At 31.2% G+C, this 21,176-nt stretch overlaps 2 protein-coding genes across 2 annotated transcripts in view; both read right to left on the bottom strand.

Annotated features, from left to right (window-relative positions):
- Positions 1 to 703, bottom strand: part of LOC143067032 (uncharacterized) — an 89,525-nt gene extending 88,822 nt beyond the window's left edge. The window contains exons 1-2 of the mRNA XM_076239969.1: positions 632 to 703; positions 189 to 310 (exon numbers count right to left, since the gene is read on the bottom strand). Of these exons, the coding sequence (XP_076096084.1) occupies positions 189 to 302 (114 nt within the window). The 5' untranslated portion in view covers positions 303 to 310; positions 632 to 703. The remainder of the gene's footprint in view (positions 1 to 188; positions 311 to 631) is intronic.
- A 136-nt stretch (positions 704 to 839) lies between these two features.
- Positions 840 to 15,610, bottom strand: LOC143069851 (uncharacterized). Its single transcript, XM_076244656.1, has 9 exons — positions 15,427 to 15,610; positions 10,895 to 11,204; positions 5,260 to 5,280; positions 4,807 to 4,928; positions 4,426 to 4,493; positions 3,121 to 3,371; positions 2,544 to 2,656; positions 1,885 to 1,952; positions 840 to 1,104 (listed from the first exon to the last, which is right to left on the bottom strand). Exons 1-9 carry the CDS (start codon positions 15,511 to 15,513, stop codon positions 840 to 842), a joined length of 1,305 nt encoding a protein of 434 aa, XP_076100771.1. The 5' UTR covers positions 15,514 to 15,610.
- Between the last annotated feature and the right edge of the window lie 5,566 nt (positions 15,611 to 21,176).

Below are 21,176 nucleotides of genomic sequence, written 5' to 3'. Positions count from 1 at the left end.
ACAAGTAAGGCTGAGCAATACTATTTTTAAAGAATACATTTGTGTTTAAATCTGATAAAAAGTATCTTTTACCTCCAATCATAAGATAATTTTAAAGAAAACCGCCAAGCTGAATCCAGCTTTAAAATAAATATATAGAGAATGATAAAATTGAGAATGTAAAGAATAAGAATTCCAGAAAGACTTACATCTTTACAGAATCTGAATGCTAGGCTGAATGCAGGTGAACCTGGTGATATAGATTTCAGACCTTCATTCCATGTCAGGTTATATATGTAAACTGTTACTTCGGCTAACAACATACGAGTGTCTGAAATAGAACAATTTGTTTGTGTGTTTCAATAATATTACGTATACAAGCTTCCTAATTACAGTAAACCAGCCTTTTTTGGTGCACACTTCATTATGAGTCATGCTTTTTTAGGAATCTTTGCAGCCCTTTTTTTTCTCTCGCTATCTTCTCATTTTCATGATGTAGATGCAAGCTTCATACACTTTCAAAAAGTGAATTTCACATTATTTTTCTACCCACATATGTTATGCAAATGAATAAGTCGGTGATGGATCTAGGTCAAATGTACCATTTATTATATATATATATTAATGTCAATAAGTTTTCAGTTTTTCTTACCTGGAGGAAGACTTGGTGTTGGTCTTACAGGTGGGGTCGGTGATGGATCTAGGTCAATTGTACCATTTATTGTATATATATTAACGTCAATAAGTTTTCAGTTTTTCTTACCTGGAGGAAGACTTGGTGTTGGTCTTACAGGTGGGGTCGGTGATGGATCTAGGTCAATTGTACCATTTATTGTATATATATTAATGTAAATAAGTTTTCAGTTTTTCTTACCTGGAGGAAGACTTGGTGTTGGTCTTACAGGTGGGGTCGGTGATGGATCTAGGTCAATTGTACCATTTATTATATCTAATGAAGCACTAACAGGTTCTATCAGAAGGGTTCCTATCATTCGTAACTCCTTTTGATTTACCATAATTCTTTTAGCTCTGTCTTTTATAATATTTAAAACTAGTTCTTTCATTCCTGGAGATGACAATCCTTGGAACCTGAGTTGTACCCTGACATAATTGTGTGGATCATTCCTATAAATAGATTACACATAGATAACATGGCCTTGTACCCTGACATAATTGTGTGGATCAATTCTGTAAATATAAAACATAGATAACATGGCCTTGTACCCTGACATAATTGTGTGGATCATTTCTGTAATTGTAAAACATGAAGGTAATATGGCCCTGTGTTTGGGAAAAGAATTACCTACTACAGGTAACAAGTGCAGGTGATAATCACAGGACTCAATTTCAGCTTTTACTGTCATAACAAAAACTGATACTGGTTTTTACATTTCTTTTCGTTGTCATGTTGCTGTTGTATCAAATATTGGCCTATTGTTCGTCTGTATTTTTCTAGATGATGTGACTCTGTATAAAACTCAGTAAACATACTGGAATTCTTACACTCATTGTTTAGTTCAAAGTTATATAGTTAAGCTTACCCACCTTATCATGGAAATTTAAGATTGTCAATGAACTATGAAAAGGGGATAAAGTCAGAAGACATGAGTCATAATACTTGATTTTACCTAGTGACACAAAGTCATAATACTGGATTTTACCTAGTGACACAAAGTCATAATACTGGATTTTACCTAGTGACACAAAGTCATAATACTGGATTTTACCTAGTGACACAAAGTCATAATACTGGATTTTACCTAGTGACACAAAGTCATAATACTTGATTTTACTGGCACTAATTGAATTTACCTAGTGACACAAAGTACAATTATTCCTGATAACATTTGACTTAACCTAATCGAAGTGGTTTGTATAATTTTGATAGGTGTATGTTTGACCTACCTGAACTGAATAACCCGACAACTGTAATACTTGTCTTTCAGTACACTGTCTTTAAATATGGCATCAAGCTGTAAAAGAGTAAGAAGGATATAAATGGTCATCATACAATCAGTATAAACAGCTAGCTTTACATTGGGTTTTTCTGTGTGTCAACTGATGTAGTTGCAGTATTTTTTGGAAGATAAGTTTCATAAATAAGAATGGCATTTTAATTTTTAATAAACAATGTAGTAATAATTGTTTTGAACAGTACAAATACTTTGACTATAATATATGCCAGTAAACAGGCAGTTTCCATATAAAAAAAATGGAATCTGCTTCTCACTCTCAAATAATGGAATAAACAATAAAATTGAGAATGGAAACGGGGAAAGTGTCAAAGAGACAACAACCCAATCATAGAGCAGACAACAGCCAAAGGCCAGCAATGGGTCTTCAATGTAGGGAGAAACTCCCACACTCGGAGGCGTCCCTAAGCTGGCCCCTATAACAAATATATAATGTTTAAATGATAAACAGACAGACAAAGCACATTGCCCTCAATGTATATGTCCAAGAAGGTTCATGGAGGTTAAAAATGTCAACTGACATGATTGATCATCGGTTCAAATACAAATGTTTATCTGTTGGCTATCCATCTATTTTAGAACCAAACTCACATCTGCACAAAAAGGTTCAGCATGACGTAAAAAGTCATAGGTTGTATTATCTGTCAACTCTTGAACCCAGGTCAGGTTGAACACCTTCACGTCCAAATTTGCTATGGTTGCATCTGAAAAAAGTCATAGTATTCAAACGTCAAATAAATAATTTAAAATTTTGCTCAACTATTATTAATTTTGCTGAGGTTTTAAGCTTTTTGTTTTAACTTTTGATAGTGGTAAGTGCTGACTTGTAAAACTTGTATTGGAGAAATGTGTGATGAAAATTTAACAAGTTCAGTCAACATGTTGAAAAATTCAAAGTATCAGCAAATTCAAAGTAGTTACTGAATAGATCTGAATAATGCTCATATGTGTTAACATATCAATGTGTAGCTTCTGACTATATATAAAGTCACTCTGTCAATAAATATGTATTGAACAAAATAATAGATTCAGAAGGTTGTGGCAATATAGTCTCCACTCCAAACGAGGGGGTATCAAAATTAACATTAACTAGTTTACATTTAAACCAGTTACTTTATCTTTAAACAACTGAAAATATTTTCATTAAATTAAAAAAATATGAAATTACCTATTATTCCATAGTCAGGAATTTTTGTTGTTGTTTCTGTTTTAGTTTTCACATTAACCAAAAAGTCTTTAATATATGACAGCTCAAATCCATCTTTAATGTGTTTCTGGGCTTTTTCTCTGATGATGGCCAAGATTTCCTCATCTGAGACATCCCCAACAAATCCAAGATCAAACTTGACATTGATGGACTTCCCAGAAGATAAATTGATGAGGCCTGAACACTTGCAGTTGATGGGTTGTGTATTAGCTCTACAAACACAATTAGTTAAATGTTCAAAAAGTCAGAAATTAATGTTGGCAATGTAAATCTATGAACAAACAGAAAGCATAAAGGTATAGACTGATATATTGTTTAAAACATTAATTTCATTCAAGAATAACCAGTACTATTGTCATTTTCGTGAAATGAAACGGAGTTCAAGTCTTTGTTTTTTATCTACTTGTTATATACACTTATTTTTATATCCGACACGTTTGGAAAATTTGTCAAAAAAAAATTTGTACAATTTCTCATGAAATTTGTACCTTCACGACACCAAAGCATAAGTTAACATGTAGCATATTTTTCTTTATATATGTATAAACCTTTTCTGATAAATATAATATTTTTAGGTCCTCCTAAACAGTTGACAAACATTCTTTTTTAGTCTTCTTACGTGAGCTGTTCATCATACTTTTTTTACATTAATTCTTAAATCCAGTGTGCTGATTTGTATTTCCTTTGCTATGATTAAGGTATTTTCTCTTGAAAAGTATTTAATTTGCGGTTTTTGTTTATTGTAAATTACTCACTTTGATTAGTTAAAAAAGGCGACTATTTTCTACTGTTAAACCTACAAGCACATGTGTGCTACTGTTTTTACTGTAACTGAATTATTTGATTACATCTATTATGAACTTTGAATTTCCTTAGACTATTATGACAATCATTGTATGACACAAGTTGAATATTGAACACTTCATTTAACAAAAAGAAAAAAAGATGATTTAAAACCAAATATTGTGTTTTTAATATTGATACTTTATTGTGTACTGTCATGCTATACTAATTTTGTATTTTTCAGTTTTTCACCCTCTCAAGAGGTTTGTTAATCATGTAAAGAATTTAAAGTTTTATTAGTTTTTTTTGTGAGCCATATCAATTATCATTAATTTTATGTGAAACAATTCCAATATCTATTTTGGCTTCTCTAAATTAGGGATGACCACAAATTAATGTCCTGTTAAAAGTCCATTTGGATGATTCCTGTCTGGACCGTCATGAGAGTTCTGTGTTTGACTTATATAAAACAAAGTAACTCACGTAATTTCTTTAACAACACATCTTTTGTATCGTTCTCCCAACACACTTTTCTGAAAATACCCATTAACCTGAAAAATAAGGACAAAATAAGATAAGTTCAATTTATTCATTTGAAAATATATGACATTAACATAAGAAGCAGGAATAACAAAATTGTCGACTAAAAAAATCTAAAAATAACGTTCTTGGCAACTTAAATTTTTTACCTTTATTACTGTACAACCAAATCTCAAAATTTACTTATAAATGCTAACAAAATAGACTCACAAAGTCAGTTAAATGAAAAGCTCTACAAAATCATCAACATGTAGAAAAAATACAATTCCAGATATGTTTATCTCTGGAACAATCTGTTGTGTTTTACTAAAGATGTACATTTACCTCATTACAAAATGGAAGAGCAATTCTTTTAAAGTCTGCTGATGATGAATTGCTCATAGAAGATAAATATGTCTCATTATAAACTGGAACTGATACACTGGCTGAATTGGGATCTGTTTGTGCTGTAAACATAAACATAACAAGCGTTCAGATATGAATTAAATAATGTGTTTGAACGTTAACTCAATAAGGTCTCTTTAATTTTCTTGATTTGAAATTTACTTAAGGTTAATGTTTTTATGTAACATCACTTCCATTAACTACTTTGTAGGTTGACCTCAACATTTACATTGTCCAAACAACTACACAAAACAGATCCAATAGATACCAGATGACATTTAAGATTCATAAGCCATAACAACAAACAAAGGACTAAGAAAAGACAAGCAGGTTCACAAAACATTACATTGAAAATTAATTAATGAACAACACAATAATTGATTATGTACATACCTGAAGTTGTAATACCTGCCGCTGAAAAAGAAAACTTAAAATTTTAATTTCTATTGCATATAAAATCTTCCTTGTACAAGGTTCTTTCCAAGCTTAATTCTGAAGTAGAACTTTGATAATGACTTTGTACAAATGTTGGTAGATATCTAAATTTTCATCAGTCCCTGATATTGATTGTGGTAATATGAACATATGAATAAATATAAAAGGCAGAATTTGTGTTACTTTTCTAATGGTAATGATATCAATTTACAAAGAGAGGTCAATTCAGAGCAGACCCATGATGTTTTCAAATAAACATTAACTATAATAATGTCATGTTGACCTTGTGACTTAAGCTTGTTCATATTACTCAAGATTTTCACCTTAAGGTTCATCATAATATTTATCAAAGGTACCAGGATTATAATTTAGTACGCCGGACGCGCGTTTCGTCTACATAAGACTTGTCTGTGATACTCAGATCAAAATAGTTATAACATTTATAAAGCCAAACAAGTACAAAGTTGAAGAGCATTTTAGACCCAAAATTCCCAAAAGTGGTGCTAAATACGGCTAAGGTAATCTATTCCTGGGATAAGAAAATCCTTAGTTTTAGAAAAATTCAATTCATTAAATGTAACTTAGGCCAAATAAAAATATATGTGTGGTTCCAGTAACCCTACCGTCCCTACTTTTTCGGCTTAAAAATAGCCTACCCTAAAGATTTTATTGTCATTTTTCATTAAGCACTGTTAAAGTCAGAATGTTGCTCCCATAGACTCAATGTAAAAAAAACCCATAAAATAAAAAAAAATCCCTACCTACCTACCCTAACTTTTTTTCAGATGTAACTGGAACCACACATACTTTCTTATTTGGCCTTATTATATAAGACAGTCACACTTGAGAATTACTGAGAAACGTGCGCAGAACCTCATTACATGCTCTGGTCATTATTTCTTATAATAAATTAAACTACATTGTAATTAAGCATGATGTATGTCCGAGCAAATGCTTTGAAGTGATATAGCGAAGCTGTGATAACACCCTTTAGTTATTACAGGCATATTTTTTTCTGTAATAACATATAGGTGTACATGTACTTTGCAAAATTGGCAAACTATGAACTGTTATATCTTAAAATAGTTAAGTATACATATAGACAAAAGTAATATCAATAGAACTTTTATACATTTTAACTAAACTAATGATGTATACTGTCCCTTTGAAACATGTAACATACATATGTTATCAAAGTTCTATGATTTTTAGCATGTTTAGGACACAATAACAAATGTATGTTATTTTTCTGTAATAACCCTATAGAGTTATATCCCTGACTGTCTTTCTGAATTAGCATGTTTGTGACACTACTCATTGATCATGTGATTGTAAACATAGTTGTAGTTGTTATTTACCTAATGAGCCAGTCGTCTCTGTACCTTTTCTAGTTTTATCTGTTGATATCAGAGACTACAACTATATTCTAGTTTGAGTCTTTACTAGTACCTGATATGCCCAGCCCCTTGATTTTATTTCAATGTTTTCACCTTTTAAATTTCTTTTTGGGAGCAAATGGACCCCATACCGAGTAACCTATATAGAAGCAATTTGAATGAATATGTTGCAGGGCCAGTATATGGCATCAATACACCTTATCGCTATTTATTCCATTCCGGATAAGTTCTAAAATTACACAACTTTTTCATCCAGTTGAAGCTATCTGGGACCCTGTTTAAACAATTCACCATGCATGCTACTTTTTAATGAGGCCTGTTTAAATTTCCGTAAATACTTCAAACAAAATAATCTTTTACTTTAATTTTAATTTCGAAAAAGTGGATCATACTCTATCAAAGTTTCTTAATGGTCGCTTTCTAAAGTTTTTCCTCCCTCAGCTCACTACTGTCATACTGATGACCTCTATTTTCGGCGGCCTGACCCAAACAGGAAGTTTTATAAATGACTGTTTTTCCCGGATTGGACTTAATAGTGATAAAGTGTATGGCAACATTATTAAACATATTTTAAAGTTACTGGTTTTGAAATTTTAATTAAATTCAATTACCATTATATTTCAAATTACAAAAAATGAATAATTTAACATCAGTAGTAAACCATTTAGAATCTAAGTATGTTGCTACTGATGAGTTTTTAATAACAGGAATGGTATCCATCTCTCGTTAGCTTCCCCCGATTTAGCTCCCTAAGCGGCTATTAATCCACTACCAGCAATTGTTTGACATGGACCCATTTGGGGTCATCGGATCCCTTGCCAAGGTTGGGCGTACACATAAAAATTGACCTAGCTAGGACACAGGAGGCCCTGGAAAATTTGTCCAACGTTGTGAGAGCAACCAGAGTAACTGAAGTCTTAAAGCTCTCAATTGTGTTAGCATGCATGAGAATGTCTGGTAGTCTATTCCAAACGGATATTGTTCTTATAAAGAATGACTGTTTGTATTGATCGGATTTGCTAGGTGGTATAGTGTTTTGACATTTTATGTGACTGTTTATTTTATCTTCTATTATAAATCACCGGATTATAAATACTACGCAGTTTTTAACCTACAGCAGAGAATCTGACATTGTAAACAATAAGGCAATTAAATATCATCTGGTTTCTATCTTTCATACTTTTCTTTGTGTGTATCTATGAAATAGTTCAGTTTAATAAAATGTAGATATAGAAGCAGTCACGTTTATTTAGTATAGTTGTGTTTTATATAGAAGAACCCAAATGCAGTTATAAATACACAACAGGTGGAATTTTGAATAGAGAGAAAGCAATAGTTTTTGACAACCTTCAGATGTTCAGATGACTGCGTGGGCTTACACTTGTGGAACTTTTTAAACCATTGTTTGCTATCGTATTAAATGTAACGAATATAGTATGAAAGATATGTATCTTACTACAGAGTTAGACAATACAGTTCTCCAAATATTTTTTTTTCTTTTCTTCTAAAAGTTTGAAGTTGCCGCGGAAGTTTCATGAATACAAAAATAGTTAAAACAATGTCGGGACTCATCTGTTTCCGAAATGTATAAGCTGGTTCTCAGCTGACTAAATAAAGTGAATCGTAATACATTAGTACCTGTAACCATAAGGCATACGATATAGTTTCGATCCCATGATGATTTATTTTTTTTTACAAAAATGTGAAAACAAGACAGTTTTCACCTAAGCAATTCAAATATGTAATAAAAATATAACTGTATGTGCTACTTTTAGAGATAAAAGAGGTCGAAATTTTAGACATTACTCTACATTTCTTTTTTTTTTTTTTTTTACATTTCTCTCCTAGAGACAGATATTGGAGACACACCTAACTCGTTTGTTTCACTAGATAAACACACGCAAATTTTTGAAAAAAAAAACATGAAAATCTTCTTTAATTAAATATGCTCTTTTAAATATTTAAACTGTTTCAAGATTTAAGGAACGTTTATGCATCTAGACCGGTCTTGTATAACTGAGTTTATATAATATCAACCGAATTGACGAGTTTTGATTAGTTTTTAATCATGCACTACTCAGTCTGGTACTAATAGATGTTCAACATGTTGTATGTGGTGAGGTTATGGAAGAAAGCCGAGACTCAGTATACGATATCAATTCCTAACAATTATTTTAGAGTGAAAACCTTCTGAGTTCGAAAGAAGTAAACAATTGGCTAATAATAAAGGCTAACGGAAACATTTTATTCATGTGCTTAATATTTCATGAATTCAATTTTTTCGTTAAGATGTTAAAAACTAAAATTTTCTCTTTTCTTTTTGCCTTTTATTTTTCTGCCTAATTACCCAAAAATGAATTATAAATAATCAGTGTAAGTTAATACAAAACCTCCCTCACCCGTAAGGAGCTACACATAGATTTTTGACGACACGTCCCACTCCTGACGATTCCTTGGTGGCCCCCTTTTAAAACTGACTCTGGATCCACAACCGATCACGTATTTTTAATGTATCTCGTTTCGACAATTTTTTCTAACCAGTAAGCTAGATGATTTATGTGAAATTGTTTAGCAAATACATCAAGCGTCAAGTGAGTTAATGTATTTAGTCATAAAAATATATTTTTAATATCATCGCGGCATTCTGCTGATTAACCATCCAGTATACAAAGTTCTTTCATTGTCATTAAGGTGAAACTTTAGTGCATTCCTTTTGTTCCACTTAAATTAAAACACTTCATCCTTCGCATACTTTTCCCGATAGTCATTTTGTTTCCCGCGGGAATATGACAAAGTCTAAAAAGGCGTTCACTCAACCTTTGTTAATCAACCCGTGAACACTGTGACACATTCATTTAACAATACATATTTTAATACATTCTATGTAATTAAGACATATTACTTATAGCCAAACTGCATCAAAAAGTATGTTATGACACTCCCCAGGTGTTGATGAAGATGAAAGAGACAAAATCGTGTATTCACTGAATATTATGATGTTTAATTCAATATTTTTAGGTATCTTGTTTCAGGGTATGTTTTAAAATTCAATTAAACTAAAAAAAATATTTCTTTCGAATTTATTCGACCGTGTGTGCATGAATAAGAAAAACTCTATTTAATTTAAAGTTAGCTTTTTAATCAAATCAAAATTTGTTCCTCTGGCAATACGTAAATCATGATACTAAACATAGCAATACATTTGGCTACATGTCATTGTCGTCGTTAGAGCTAATTTCCTACTGCATGCAGAGCAAGACTTTGGTAACTTGCTTGCTTTGTTTGTATATTACATATACATGTTTATGTACTATAAACAGGTTTAGAAATGGTTATATATGTTTGAAGATGTCAATTTTAATTATAAATATTCGTTAAACGTTTATACATATAAAGCAAGTAAACCAACCAAAGTTTTACTCTACGAGCACTATAGGAAATAAGTTCCAAAGGTTAAATATTCATGTTTATGACTCACCTAGTTACACATGAATTACAACGACTGACCTTGGATATTCTCAACAGACAATAATCTGTCTTTAATATTGGTTCTAGCTTTGCATGTTTGACACGTTGTTTGAATGACATATCAGACTAATACAAAAGAAATTGACACTGCTTCTTTGGTATCAATAGATATTACTAATCTCTAAAGTTAGCCACGGTAATCCTCTTTCTTATAAAAGCAAAAACAAAACAATAGCTATATAGCTTGTAATATCAAAGAAAAAATACAAAATCTTCGTAGATTGAAATAAGATTTTGTTGAAGAACGATGTTGTCGCAAAGTTGTATTTGCGTTGCAATATGTTGATATCGATAGGACGAATCCGGTATGCACATATTTTGTGTTTTAGGTGGTACCCAACACTTTAACTATAAAAATTAATTTGGCTCGTTTAATTTTCTTAAAATTTTGACAAAATATTTACTTTGATACTTTTACAAATATATAAAAATTTCAAAAAATTTGAACCAACCGTTTTATCAGAAAAATTACACTGGTTATATAACAGTTTGACAAACACTTATTTTGATCATTAAGAAGCTTAATATTCCCTTAACAATACAACGTAATTAAAACGTTTAACTGATTTTACAGAGTTATCTCCCTGTAGTGTTAGGTACCACCTTAACTTGTTATTAAACATTCAATAATTAGTATGACAACATTTTATAAAACAAAATATACTTACAATCTAGTAATAAGAAATATACTAAGAGTCCAATCCCGAAAGCAACTAACAAAGCACCTAATAATAATAAAATAACTAATCCACATTTTCTCTGTCTCTTTTTATCAGAGCCACGTAAGGATTTCCGACTGTTCAATGTGGAATTACTTGTAGAATTTCCGTAACCATCGACCCCGTCACCGTCGACGGCACGGCTACTATTGTGATGAGAATGATGATGTCTTTTTTCATGTCTGTGTAATCCTCCTCCTCCTCCACCTCCTCCCCCAAATGCATGATCATACTGGTTTTCTTGGTACCGCGTTGGCGTCTAGAATGCAAAAATATGTGATATATTAGTGACAATTAAATTTTACATCACCAGATTTCAGATGGATACAAATGTTAACAATCTCCGAAATATAATGCAAGATTATTATTTTTTTTTTATTTCTGAGGTTATATTATAGCTTATAAATATTAATACATTAAACGCAAATATCTCATCGACTCGCAGAAACCAACAGTATCTTCAAATAGAGTGGAGCTGGTTGACTGAGATTTTTCAAACAAGTTTTCAGCACTGACTCTTGAGTCGTATGCCAGTTGGCATCATATTCTATGGGGTGTCATTATGGGTATCAGATTCTTTAGGTATGTGAATGTGGACACCATCCTCTGATGGAAATGACCTTGGGTATAAGACAAATAAAAGTGAAATTAGGCGAAGACGCACATTATAGTTTGCATCTGTTGGCGTCAGCTGAGTTAGGTGACCTATAGTTGCATATTTCTACGTCATTAGGATTCTGCATCTAACATTTGTCTCATTGACAATCGTACAACTCATGCCTTCGGCTTCATTAATGTGAAAAATATCAAATAAGGCACCACAATATATAACATATGATAAAGAGGTCAATTCTACAATGGAGTGCGAAAAGAGGCCGGATAATTGATATTTTTTTGGTATTTTTTAACCCGTCTTCTTGAAAAAGCTTTTTGCCAATTCGTTTTTATACGCCCATCAAAATTTTGACGGGACGTATTATGGTATACACATGTCCGGTGTCCGTCCGTCCGTCCGTCCGTCTGTCTGTCCGGCGTAAACATGTCGTACTGAAACTTGGGAACGACTTATCCAAATTTCATGAAACTTAATATAGTTGTTTCTTATAATGGTCAAATGATCTGTATACTTTTTGGTGACAATAAGATTTAAACTTTTTGAGTTACGACACTTTGTAACTTAAACAGGGGTGTGTTTTTTTCACATGTCGCACCGTATCTCAAAAACGATTCTTGATTATTGCTTCAAACTTTACACACTTCTTAGTTATATTAATCTTAATATCTGTATACTTTTTGGTGATGATTCAAAATTTCATTTTTGAGTTATTGAGTATTTTGTAAAAAAGGGGGAGGGTTTTTTTACCTGTCGCGCTGTATCTAAAAAACGATTTATGATTATTGCTTAAAACTTTACACACTTCTTTGTTATATTAATCTTAAAATCTGTATACGTTTTGGTGATGATTCAAAATTTCATTTTTGAGTTATTGAGTATTTTGTAAAAAAGGGGGAAGGGGGTTTTTACATGTTGTGTCGTATCTCAAAAACGATTTATGATTTGCTTAAAACTTTACACACTTCTTTGTTATATTAATCTAAAGATCTGTATACTTTTTGGTGATGACTCAAAATTTTATTGAGTTATTGAGTATTTTGTAAAAAAGGGGATGGTTTTTTTCACATGTCCCGCTGTGTCCCAAAAACAATAAATGGTTATTGCTTAAAACTTTTTCAGAAACTATTGATGATTATTGCATAAAACTTCCACATAAGACGTCGGGCGTATCATGCGCTCATGGCGCAGCTGTTTATTAACAATTACGGATCACAAGCGTATTTTTATTATAGACCTAAAACTTTCATAGTCAATCGTTTTCTGTTCCCATTTTTAATTACTGGTATACTTCCTATTTATTTATTGTAGAAATAACGTTCGCAAAAATATGTTTATATTAATTCAAAATAAATATTTTAAGTAGATCAAAGTTTTATATTTATGTACAAAGTCATTTGTAATATTCCTGGAGGCAGCTTCACTGGTCATCTACATGAAGTCAGGCAATTTCAAAAAGTTTATTTACGATTCCAACAGATGATAACAGTATCAAAAAAGTTTAAATGGTCATTTTATCTACCGATAAAATCATCCACCAGAATATTCCCCTCCAGACACGAATCTTTAGATCAGTAAACAATATTATAGACCATGTTATACCATAGGTTCGGAATGGACTTATATAAACAAACAAAGTATGGTCCTTTCCGTTTCGTTTTATTGTCTCCATATAAGTTGCTCCAGCGAGATCTACGTTTGAGTAGTTTATTCATAAAATACTTTCAAAGATAAAAAGAATCAACATTACAATGAAAGTCGTAAATATTACTGATGAAGTGCTAGCAACTGATCATTACATTTTCCCCCTTATTTGACATATTTTTCCTTTTATATTATTCTTTTGAAAAGAAGTAGAAACTTGATTAACTGTTAAAAACCGGGTTAAAGATGCCAAAAAAATGCAAGTATATGTACCCGGATGATATATTATTATTACGATAAGTACACTCTCAGTCTACATACTCATTAACGACAATCGAATCTAAACAAGTGAAAGCTTGAATAAAATACTAAGTATAGTAAACAAAAAATATTCATATATCAAGCACGTTAATAAAGGAACTATACATTCTTTAAGGAGATTTTGATTTTAACACTTGTTAATGGACTTTCCATTTTGGAGCTTTTGATTTTACCAATTGTTAATGGACTTTCCATTTTGGAGCTTTTGATTTTGCCAATTATTTGTTAAGGGGTTGTCTGTTTTGGAGCTTTTGATTTTGGACCAAATTTTATGGGACTTTCCATTTTGGAGCTTTTGATTTTACCAATTGCTAATGGACTTTCCGTTTTAGAGCTTTTGATTTTGCTAATTATTTGTTAAGGGGTTGTCTGTTTTGGAGCTTTTGATTTTGGACCAAATTTTAAGGGACTTTCCGTTTTGAATTTTCCTTGGAATTCTGTAATTTTGTAGTTTTACTTTTTTGCTGAACATTAGATCCCAATAAACGTAACTCTTATCGTGTGATAAGTGAGTGTGAGTCAAAACTGGCAATACTTGAAGACGCGACGTTCTTATGGATATATGCATACAACTATTCTCTAAAAAAAAAACTACAAGAAAAAGGTACTAGTTTGGTAATTATGAAACTCTAGACGACTGCTAATGGCGATAAGGTCAACAGAACGTTTAAAAAGTCGTCAAGAAGTCAATGGCTGCTTTTCGATACTTAATTATTTGAATGGCAAGCTAATTGATTTGGAATACAATATCAGTAGCGTTTTCTTCTTATGAAGAAGATAAAACCAAAATCAAATAAAAAAAAATCTAACTCTTACCCTATATAAAGAAATATTATTTTCTTTAATAACATTCATTTTTCTAAAAAAAACACACCTTTCACCCCTTTACATATTCGTTTGCTATTCTGCATGTATTCAAAGCTTGTAATTTTATTTTGGAATTTAGGGAGACGTATTTATATAAGATCACTGTTTCTAATCCCAATTATTAAATCTTTTGTATATTACGTATTTCTGTCTTTAACCTTGTAGCTATATAAGTTTTTATCCAACGCAATCATAGGTTTGAACGTAGTTTTCAATTTAGACTCGTTTATATTTTTTCGTTTGGGCTTGTATCATATTTTCCCTCCGGTTTATATGATCCGTTCATCCTATATTGACTCTTAAAATTCAAGAGTCTATCTAAAAATGAGGGTACTTTTTATATGGCCTTCCAAATACCGTTTCGATACCTAACATCACTGAAGAGACATTTATTGTCGAAATCCGGATCTGGTGTACTAAAAAAATATTGACACCGTATGTTTGTGGCATATCATCGTGGCCAAAAGTACATTTTTTTTTCTGTTTAGTATTAAATTTATATTAAGATCCATTTTGTTACATCTTGTGATCAATTTTATTTGGCAATCGCCAATGGCAGTCAGCAGGGTTAAAGAACATCAGTTGTTCGACCTGTTTGTCAAATGCGTTTTGTTTAAATATACTTTTTCACTTTTTTGGTCTTTTGGAAAACGTTGTTTGTGCTGTTTTTAGACCCTTCTACAACGAAATTTGTTTTACATGCACACGTATAAAAATTGCGGTTTTTATCCAACGCAATCATAGGTTTGAACGTAGTTTTCAATTTTGAACGTTTTTTTTAATAAAATATGTTTACAGTAAAATATGCTGCTTTATATAAGTAAAAAAATAGATACCGATACAATCCAATTCCATCGATAAGTTGGTGAAAAGACAATTTCTGACAGACAAAAGTGACATTCTTTTCTGGAATAAATATCCTATTATTTTTTAATTGTATTGACAGTTAATGTCTTTGCGAGAAAAAAGTAATGCAGCAATAGTGCGATTCGTTTGCTGTTAAAGTCCAAAATCAAAATACTTTTAAAAAACTCACATTTCTGGTGTTTTGATTATATCTCAATGGGACATTAGTTTCTTCAGTTTCATCTTCGTTTTCCTCAAATATTACTTCTATATCCATTTCAATTAAAAAATCGTAATTGTCAATAAGCTGTTTTAACACTTCGAAAAAAAAGATGTGTGGTATGCGTCAGTGCAGGTTTTTTTTAATCTGTTAATTCTGACACAACTAAATGTGGGACTTTGATCAGATAAATGGGTAGAATTGTACTGTGGTTTTACCCAAAGGCATATTGTTCAATAAAGTACCCGGTCTCCATTCCCAGTTAAAATTCTTGCTAATCTACTCATCAAAAAATATTAAGCCCTGAAGATGTACAATTTTAAATGTTCAAATTTTTATACAATTATAATTACATCATTATTCAAAAATAATGTCGAAATATTTAAACAAGTAAATTGAACAGATAAGAACAACACTTTTTGACACCATCGATGATATCAGGCTTGTAACTCGTAAACAATATTTAGTAAGATTGAAAGATATCTACAGCGGGGATTTCAAAGACAAAAATACAAAGCAATATCATCAAAAGATTAGGATGAAATCAACAGTTTTTGAGAGATAAGACACATAACTACGCCTTTATTAGACTTAATATGACACAAAACATCGTAATACATTTTTGTGAGAAGCAAGAGCTTGCAGATTTTTAGTCGTAACATTGTCTTTGTCCGTAGATTCAGACGAATGTTTTTGAATGATTAGAGGAGGTAACAAAATGTTTTATTTTGGTTTGTCATTGGGAAAAACAGCAGGTCAAAAGAGATTAAGAATGAAATTGATATTGGGAATCACTAAACATAGTCGACAGCACAACTGACCTAGCTAACTTTTGACTCCATAAAAAAATAGACAAACAAAAAAATGAACAACCAATAGTCACGTTAGCTCGCTTTAGTACAAATATAAAATATTTCAAAGGCTATCGCTTTCTTATATGTTCTGCCTATTCCAGGAAAACGTTATATAAACTTTGGGCTCAAATGTTCTTTCAGCGTAAACCAATAATAATTAAAAACCAATTGTTCAGAGAACAATTGAAGGTCTTTCCATCAAAACAATGTATTTTGATATGAAAAGTTGTGAAACTAAGTTTAAAATGTCATTTTAATCGTCAAATGATAGCTCCTAGTAAGCTGATTCCAAAAATATATTGTTTCCATACATTTTTTTTAAATAAGGGAGATAATTTGTTACTTCCGGTTTGAAAAATGTTACTTCCGATTATATTTGAATATTTACTTGACACTGATTCCAAAAATATCTGGTTCTATATACTTTTATATTAAAAAGTACAAAAAAATAGCTATTTCCGGTTTACAAAAGGTCACTTCCGGTTGTTTTTTACAAGGTTAAATGGTTTGATATATTTTTCTAAAAGTTGTATATCTTTATCATGTATACATATAGAATAAAAGCAAAGGTCAAAACCTAGAACGTCAAATTAAGCTATGACCTTGAGATCAGTTTCAAGGTCATAAACCAAGGACCTCAAATCAAAAGACCATAGGTCTTTATTATATTTAGTTAATGAGTTATATCACCAAACGCGTATTTTTAAATACAAGAGGGGAGAAAACTCCCTTTTACATTCAACGTACGCTTGCAATCAAAATTTACATCTTACGACATGTCGCAACTAACAATTTAGTAAAAATAATTTGTTGATATCTTATACAGTCTTTGGATATAAGTGAAAATAAGCCAAATTCAAATATTAGAATATGACCTTGACCTTTGACCTTGACCTAATTTTCATTTTTTGGGACCAAGGACCTCAAATCAAAAGATCCTAGGTCTCTATCACTTATGATTTATAAGATAGAAATTCATATCACTTATATCAGATGCATAAGGGGAAATAACTCTCATATGGAGCGGTCATATCGCTTCGGTCAAAATAGGACAAATCATGCGAAGGATATAACGAGCAATTTTGTAAAATAAATTTGTCATAATCTTTTACGGTTGCGAAGGAGATGCGCTAACAAGGAAAACAGTGTTTGGGGAGATAACTCCTACAAAGAAAAGTATTCGTTTACACAGGGTAAATTTCAAAAGTGCATAAACTGTTCGATATCATATACCAAATATCTAAGCGACATATTGCGAAACAAATGTTTATCGCAAGAACAAAATTAGGCGGAAGAAAAAAAAAAAAAAAAAAATAATCAGAAGAAAAACAATAGGTCTTTCCACAGAAAAGTGGAAAGACCTAATAAACAATAAACAGACAGGCGTTGTTTGGTCAAATGCTGTATAATGATGATAAACGGATACATCTTTCTACCTGAGATAAAAGTAATTAATTAAAAAGTATGACTACTACCTATCCTTTGATCTGAGACGTCAGGTAACAGGAGATCAACGTTGGTGCAGTACATCAATTTATACATTTGATATATAAGTGAATACAAACCAAAATAAACTTTAGTTTTAGTTATGTTGTTGTGTAGATATGTGGTTGAGACGGTCAGCAATCGTACCTCCCAAGTTATATATGTTATGTTTTTTTCAAAGTTTGGGTTTCGACCCTGGTATTTTATTACGAATCATGCGTAACGCAAACAAAAAATGTTTTTAAAATACACTTAAAGTCCTCGCCAATTCATAGCACATTATAGTTTATTTTAATCATCATTGCTTAACCTTCCCTAATTAAACATACCAATGCATTGGTGTTAAAGCAAGTTGGGGATCTAAAAAAAATAAAGGCAACCTTGGATTAAAGACATTTTGGAACGGATAAATACAAGAAATGCAAACATGATTACATGTAAGTCCAACAATACAGCACCCCTCTAATTCTGTATTATTGCAAAATTTGTTTTAGCAATTCGAGTAAACTTGGGAACATATGTGTCAAAAGAATTGTCCGTTAATTGATGATATAGTTTACCTAAATTTTGTGTTATATGGATGGTTAATTAGTAAAAGAAATTAGTTTTAAGAAAACTCTTTTGACTTAGAAAAAAATGACATTACTTCAATTGCAAATTGTTGTTTTCTATTTTTAACATTCCCCCCTTTTTTTCTCGTTCAAATGCTCCACAACTCCAAAATTTGAATGGCAATTTTCCACAATGTGACACGATTGTCAGATAAAGACCGTTAACAGACCAGCAGACTTTTTGTGTGGTTGTGCTCCTGTCTTATTCATGCATTCACAATTTCAGTTTTTTTTTATCTTCATTTTAATCAGATCCAATGAAAATAAATTTAAAAATTCAATCATTGATTTAATCCACTACCCACATTATACCATAGGAAATAAGAAAAGTCATCGATGAATAGTATGTTCTATCATTCATAAGTCTTCGTTATGAAGGATGACGCTATAGATCAAAAGTTCCAATCTATTAGTCACATTTAATCCCATTTTCTTTTAAAGATTCAAAATGATAACTGGCATAACCATTAATATAATTAAAGTATTTGGTTTATTGGTTTTGGTTGATGATTACAACACACTTTGGGTATAAATCAGTTGAACACTGAAGAAGTTGGAAGCAATATCTAATGACTAATTTACGATTATGTGAACATTTGAACATTAATTTTATTACTTTGAAAAATATTATTTAAGGAATGACTGTAATATTTTTTCTGTCTATGAAGAAATAACATAAAAAATTTGGTGCACACTGAATAACGCGCGTAGCGGGTTATTTGACAGTGTGCACCACATTTTTTATGTTATTTCGAATAGACAGAAAAAATATTACAGTCATTTCTTATAATTTGATTCTAAATTCCGTTTTAAACCGTAGAAAACCATGAAAAAACGTTGATGACGTTACGGTCACATGACTAAATTATGTCTATGGGCTCATAACAAAATAACGTCAGCCAATCAGAAGACGTGTTACATCCAAAATTAAATTATATTTATATAACTATAATGATATCGTTAAAAAGGTGATTAATATAGGTAAAAAGAACATATTAATGTAACAGTCCCAAGTCAGAAACCTCGCATGTGTTTGTCTCAGGACATATCATAGTGTTGGTTTAGAGTTTGACACTTTATATAGACATGTTTTGGTCTTATTATATCCATTTAAACATCTCAAAATAAACCAAAAAAATGACAGTTGTTTCTTTTATTAAAGAGTCATTAGAACTGAGGAAAGCGGACCAATAACTGTTTTAACATGTATTCTATTATTGTCGTGTTTTTCTTATGTTGGTTTTGTCTATGTATTTGCTATGCATTTGAATATAAATTTTGAAGACATGTATTGGTCTAAAACATTTAAACCTCCCAAAATAACAACTGAAAAAGAGATGCCATGTATTATTTTCTAGTGTAAGAGAAAAAAATAATTCGAGAAAGGAGAAGATAAAATAAAGCCAAGTGTGGATTTTTTGAATTCGAAAATCAAAAGGAGGAATCTACCAACTATAAAAGATCCCAGTATGCGTTTATCTTAATTTTGAAGGCCTTACAGTGATTGTAGCTGTTCACAATGTCTCATTAACAATCATAACATAACTCCTTATTTTAATATGAAACAAAATAAAATAGCGTTTTGAGTATGGTCTTCGTTAAATATCAATTTTACCAAAAGCTACGTGTAAAATGGGAAGTTTAGTGAAAGTTTATTAATTTTGACATCGTGGCGATGTATCATTATAACTGACACTGTTGCACAAGAGTGTCCAGATTTTACCCCTTATTTCTTTATCAATAAAACTAACAGCATTTCTTCGCTTGATTCATCTGGTAAACAACTCATATACAATTTCCATATAGTCTTATCATATCTATTTCTGAATAGTTCGAATATATTGACTTATGTTGTCATGTCCTGGTTAGTATTAAACATTGACATAGACAACAAAATACACATAAATAAGATGTTACTTTATGATAGGATGCATGATATCAAGGTCATAAATTGTTTGTGAGAATATGTTGAAAATCTATTTACCCAAAAAATCTGATTTAAAAGTTTAGGTCATTTTGCTATTTTTACAAACATTGTCAAAAGAGACTACTATCAAGTTGACAACCCACATTAAAATGAAGCGAATGTAAGGAATCATAACGTATACTCGACTATAAAAGCTTTCCAAATATGATGAATGCCTAGTGAATCAATTCAATTGAGTAAGTTGTTTCTTTCAATGACACTGGTTCTTTCTTTCGGTGGTTTGGCCATGTTGATCCTTTTAAAAACTTAATGCTGCTCATTTCAATTTAGTCTTACGATGAGCCTTCATGGAACCTAACAAGTAATATTTGGGGTTCTATGTTTTATACTTTTATTTAACCAAACGGTCTCTGTGACTACCTTCGCTACATGTCCCCCTTTTAAAAAAAAAATAAAATGTCTTCTTGTGTAAGTAAGTGGTTATCTATTGGTAGATACACGGTGCTTTTTTTAACGTTTATTTTACTTTTACAATATAGTTTTTTATGGTCTCTTATGTCTCTAATGTATCAGAATTGTAAATATTTCGTAGTATTTCGAAGTCAACATGTTGTTTTTTTTACTTTTCTATAAGCACAAGAGTGAAAACACTTTATATCGTAATGACCAATGAATTATTACCAATATCCTGACAGGACATAAAAAGGAAAACATTATTATTTTATGATGATAACACAACACACATCATAAGAATGCTGTTACTGTCGAAAATACAATTATTACACGGAAATTATAATGACAAATAACATCTTAAGGTTAACGTCACATGAATAAAAAGGTTAA

Source organism: Mytilus galloprovincialis, chromosome 3 (assembly GCF_965363235.1).
Source record: "Mytilus galloprovincialis chromosome 3, xbMytGall1.hap1.1, whole genome shotgun sequence".
In the NCBI taxonomy this organism is placed as follows: Eukaryota; Metazoa; Mollusca; class Bivalvia; order Mytilida; family Mytilidae; genus Mytilus; species Mytilus galloprovincialis.
This window is presented reverse-complemented; position numbering and strand designations above follow the sequence as displayed.

What these genes read in the sequence shown, in the direction of transcription:
- LOC143069851 (XM_076244656.1), bottom strand. Translation starts at nt 15,513, where the DNA reads ATGGATATAGAAGTAATATTTGAGGAAAACGAAGATGAAACTGAAGAA. An exon ending in ATATTTCTTATTACTAGATT is followed by an intron (nt 5,281 to 10,894) that starts GTAAGTATATTT and finishes TTTCTTTTTCAG; the next exon opens with CGGCAGGTATTACAACTTCA. An exon ending in CTGAACCTTTTTGTGCAGAT is followed by an intron (nt 1,953 to 2,543) that starts GTGAGTTTGGTT and finishes ACTCTTTTACAG; the next exon opens with CTTGATGCCATATTTAAAGA.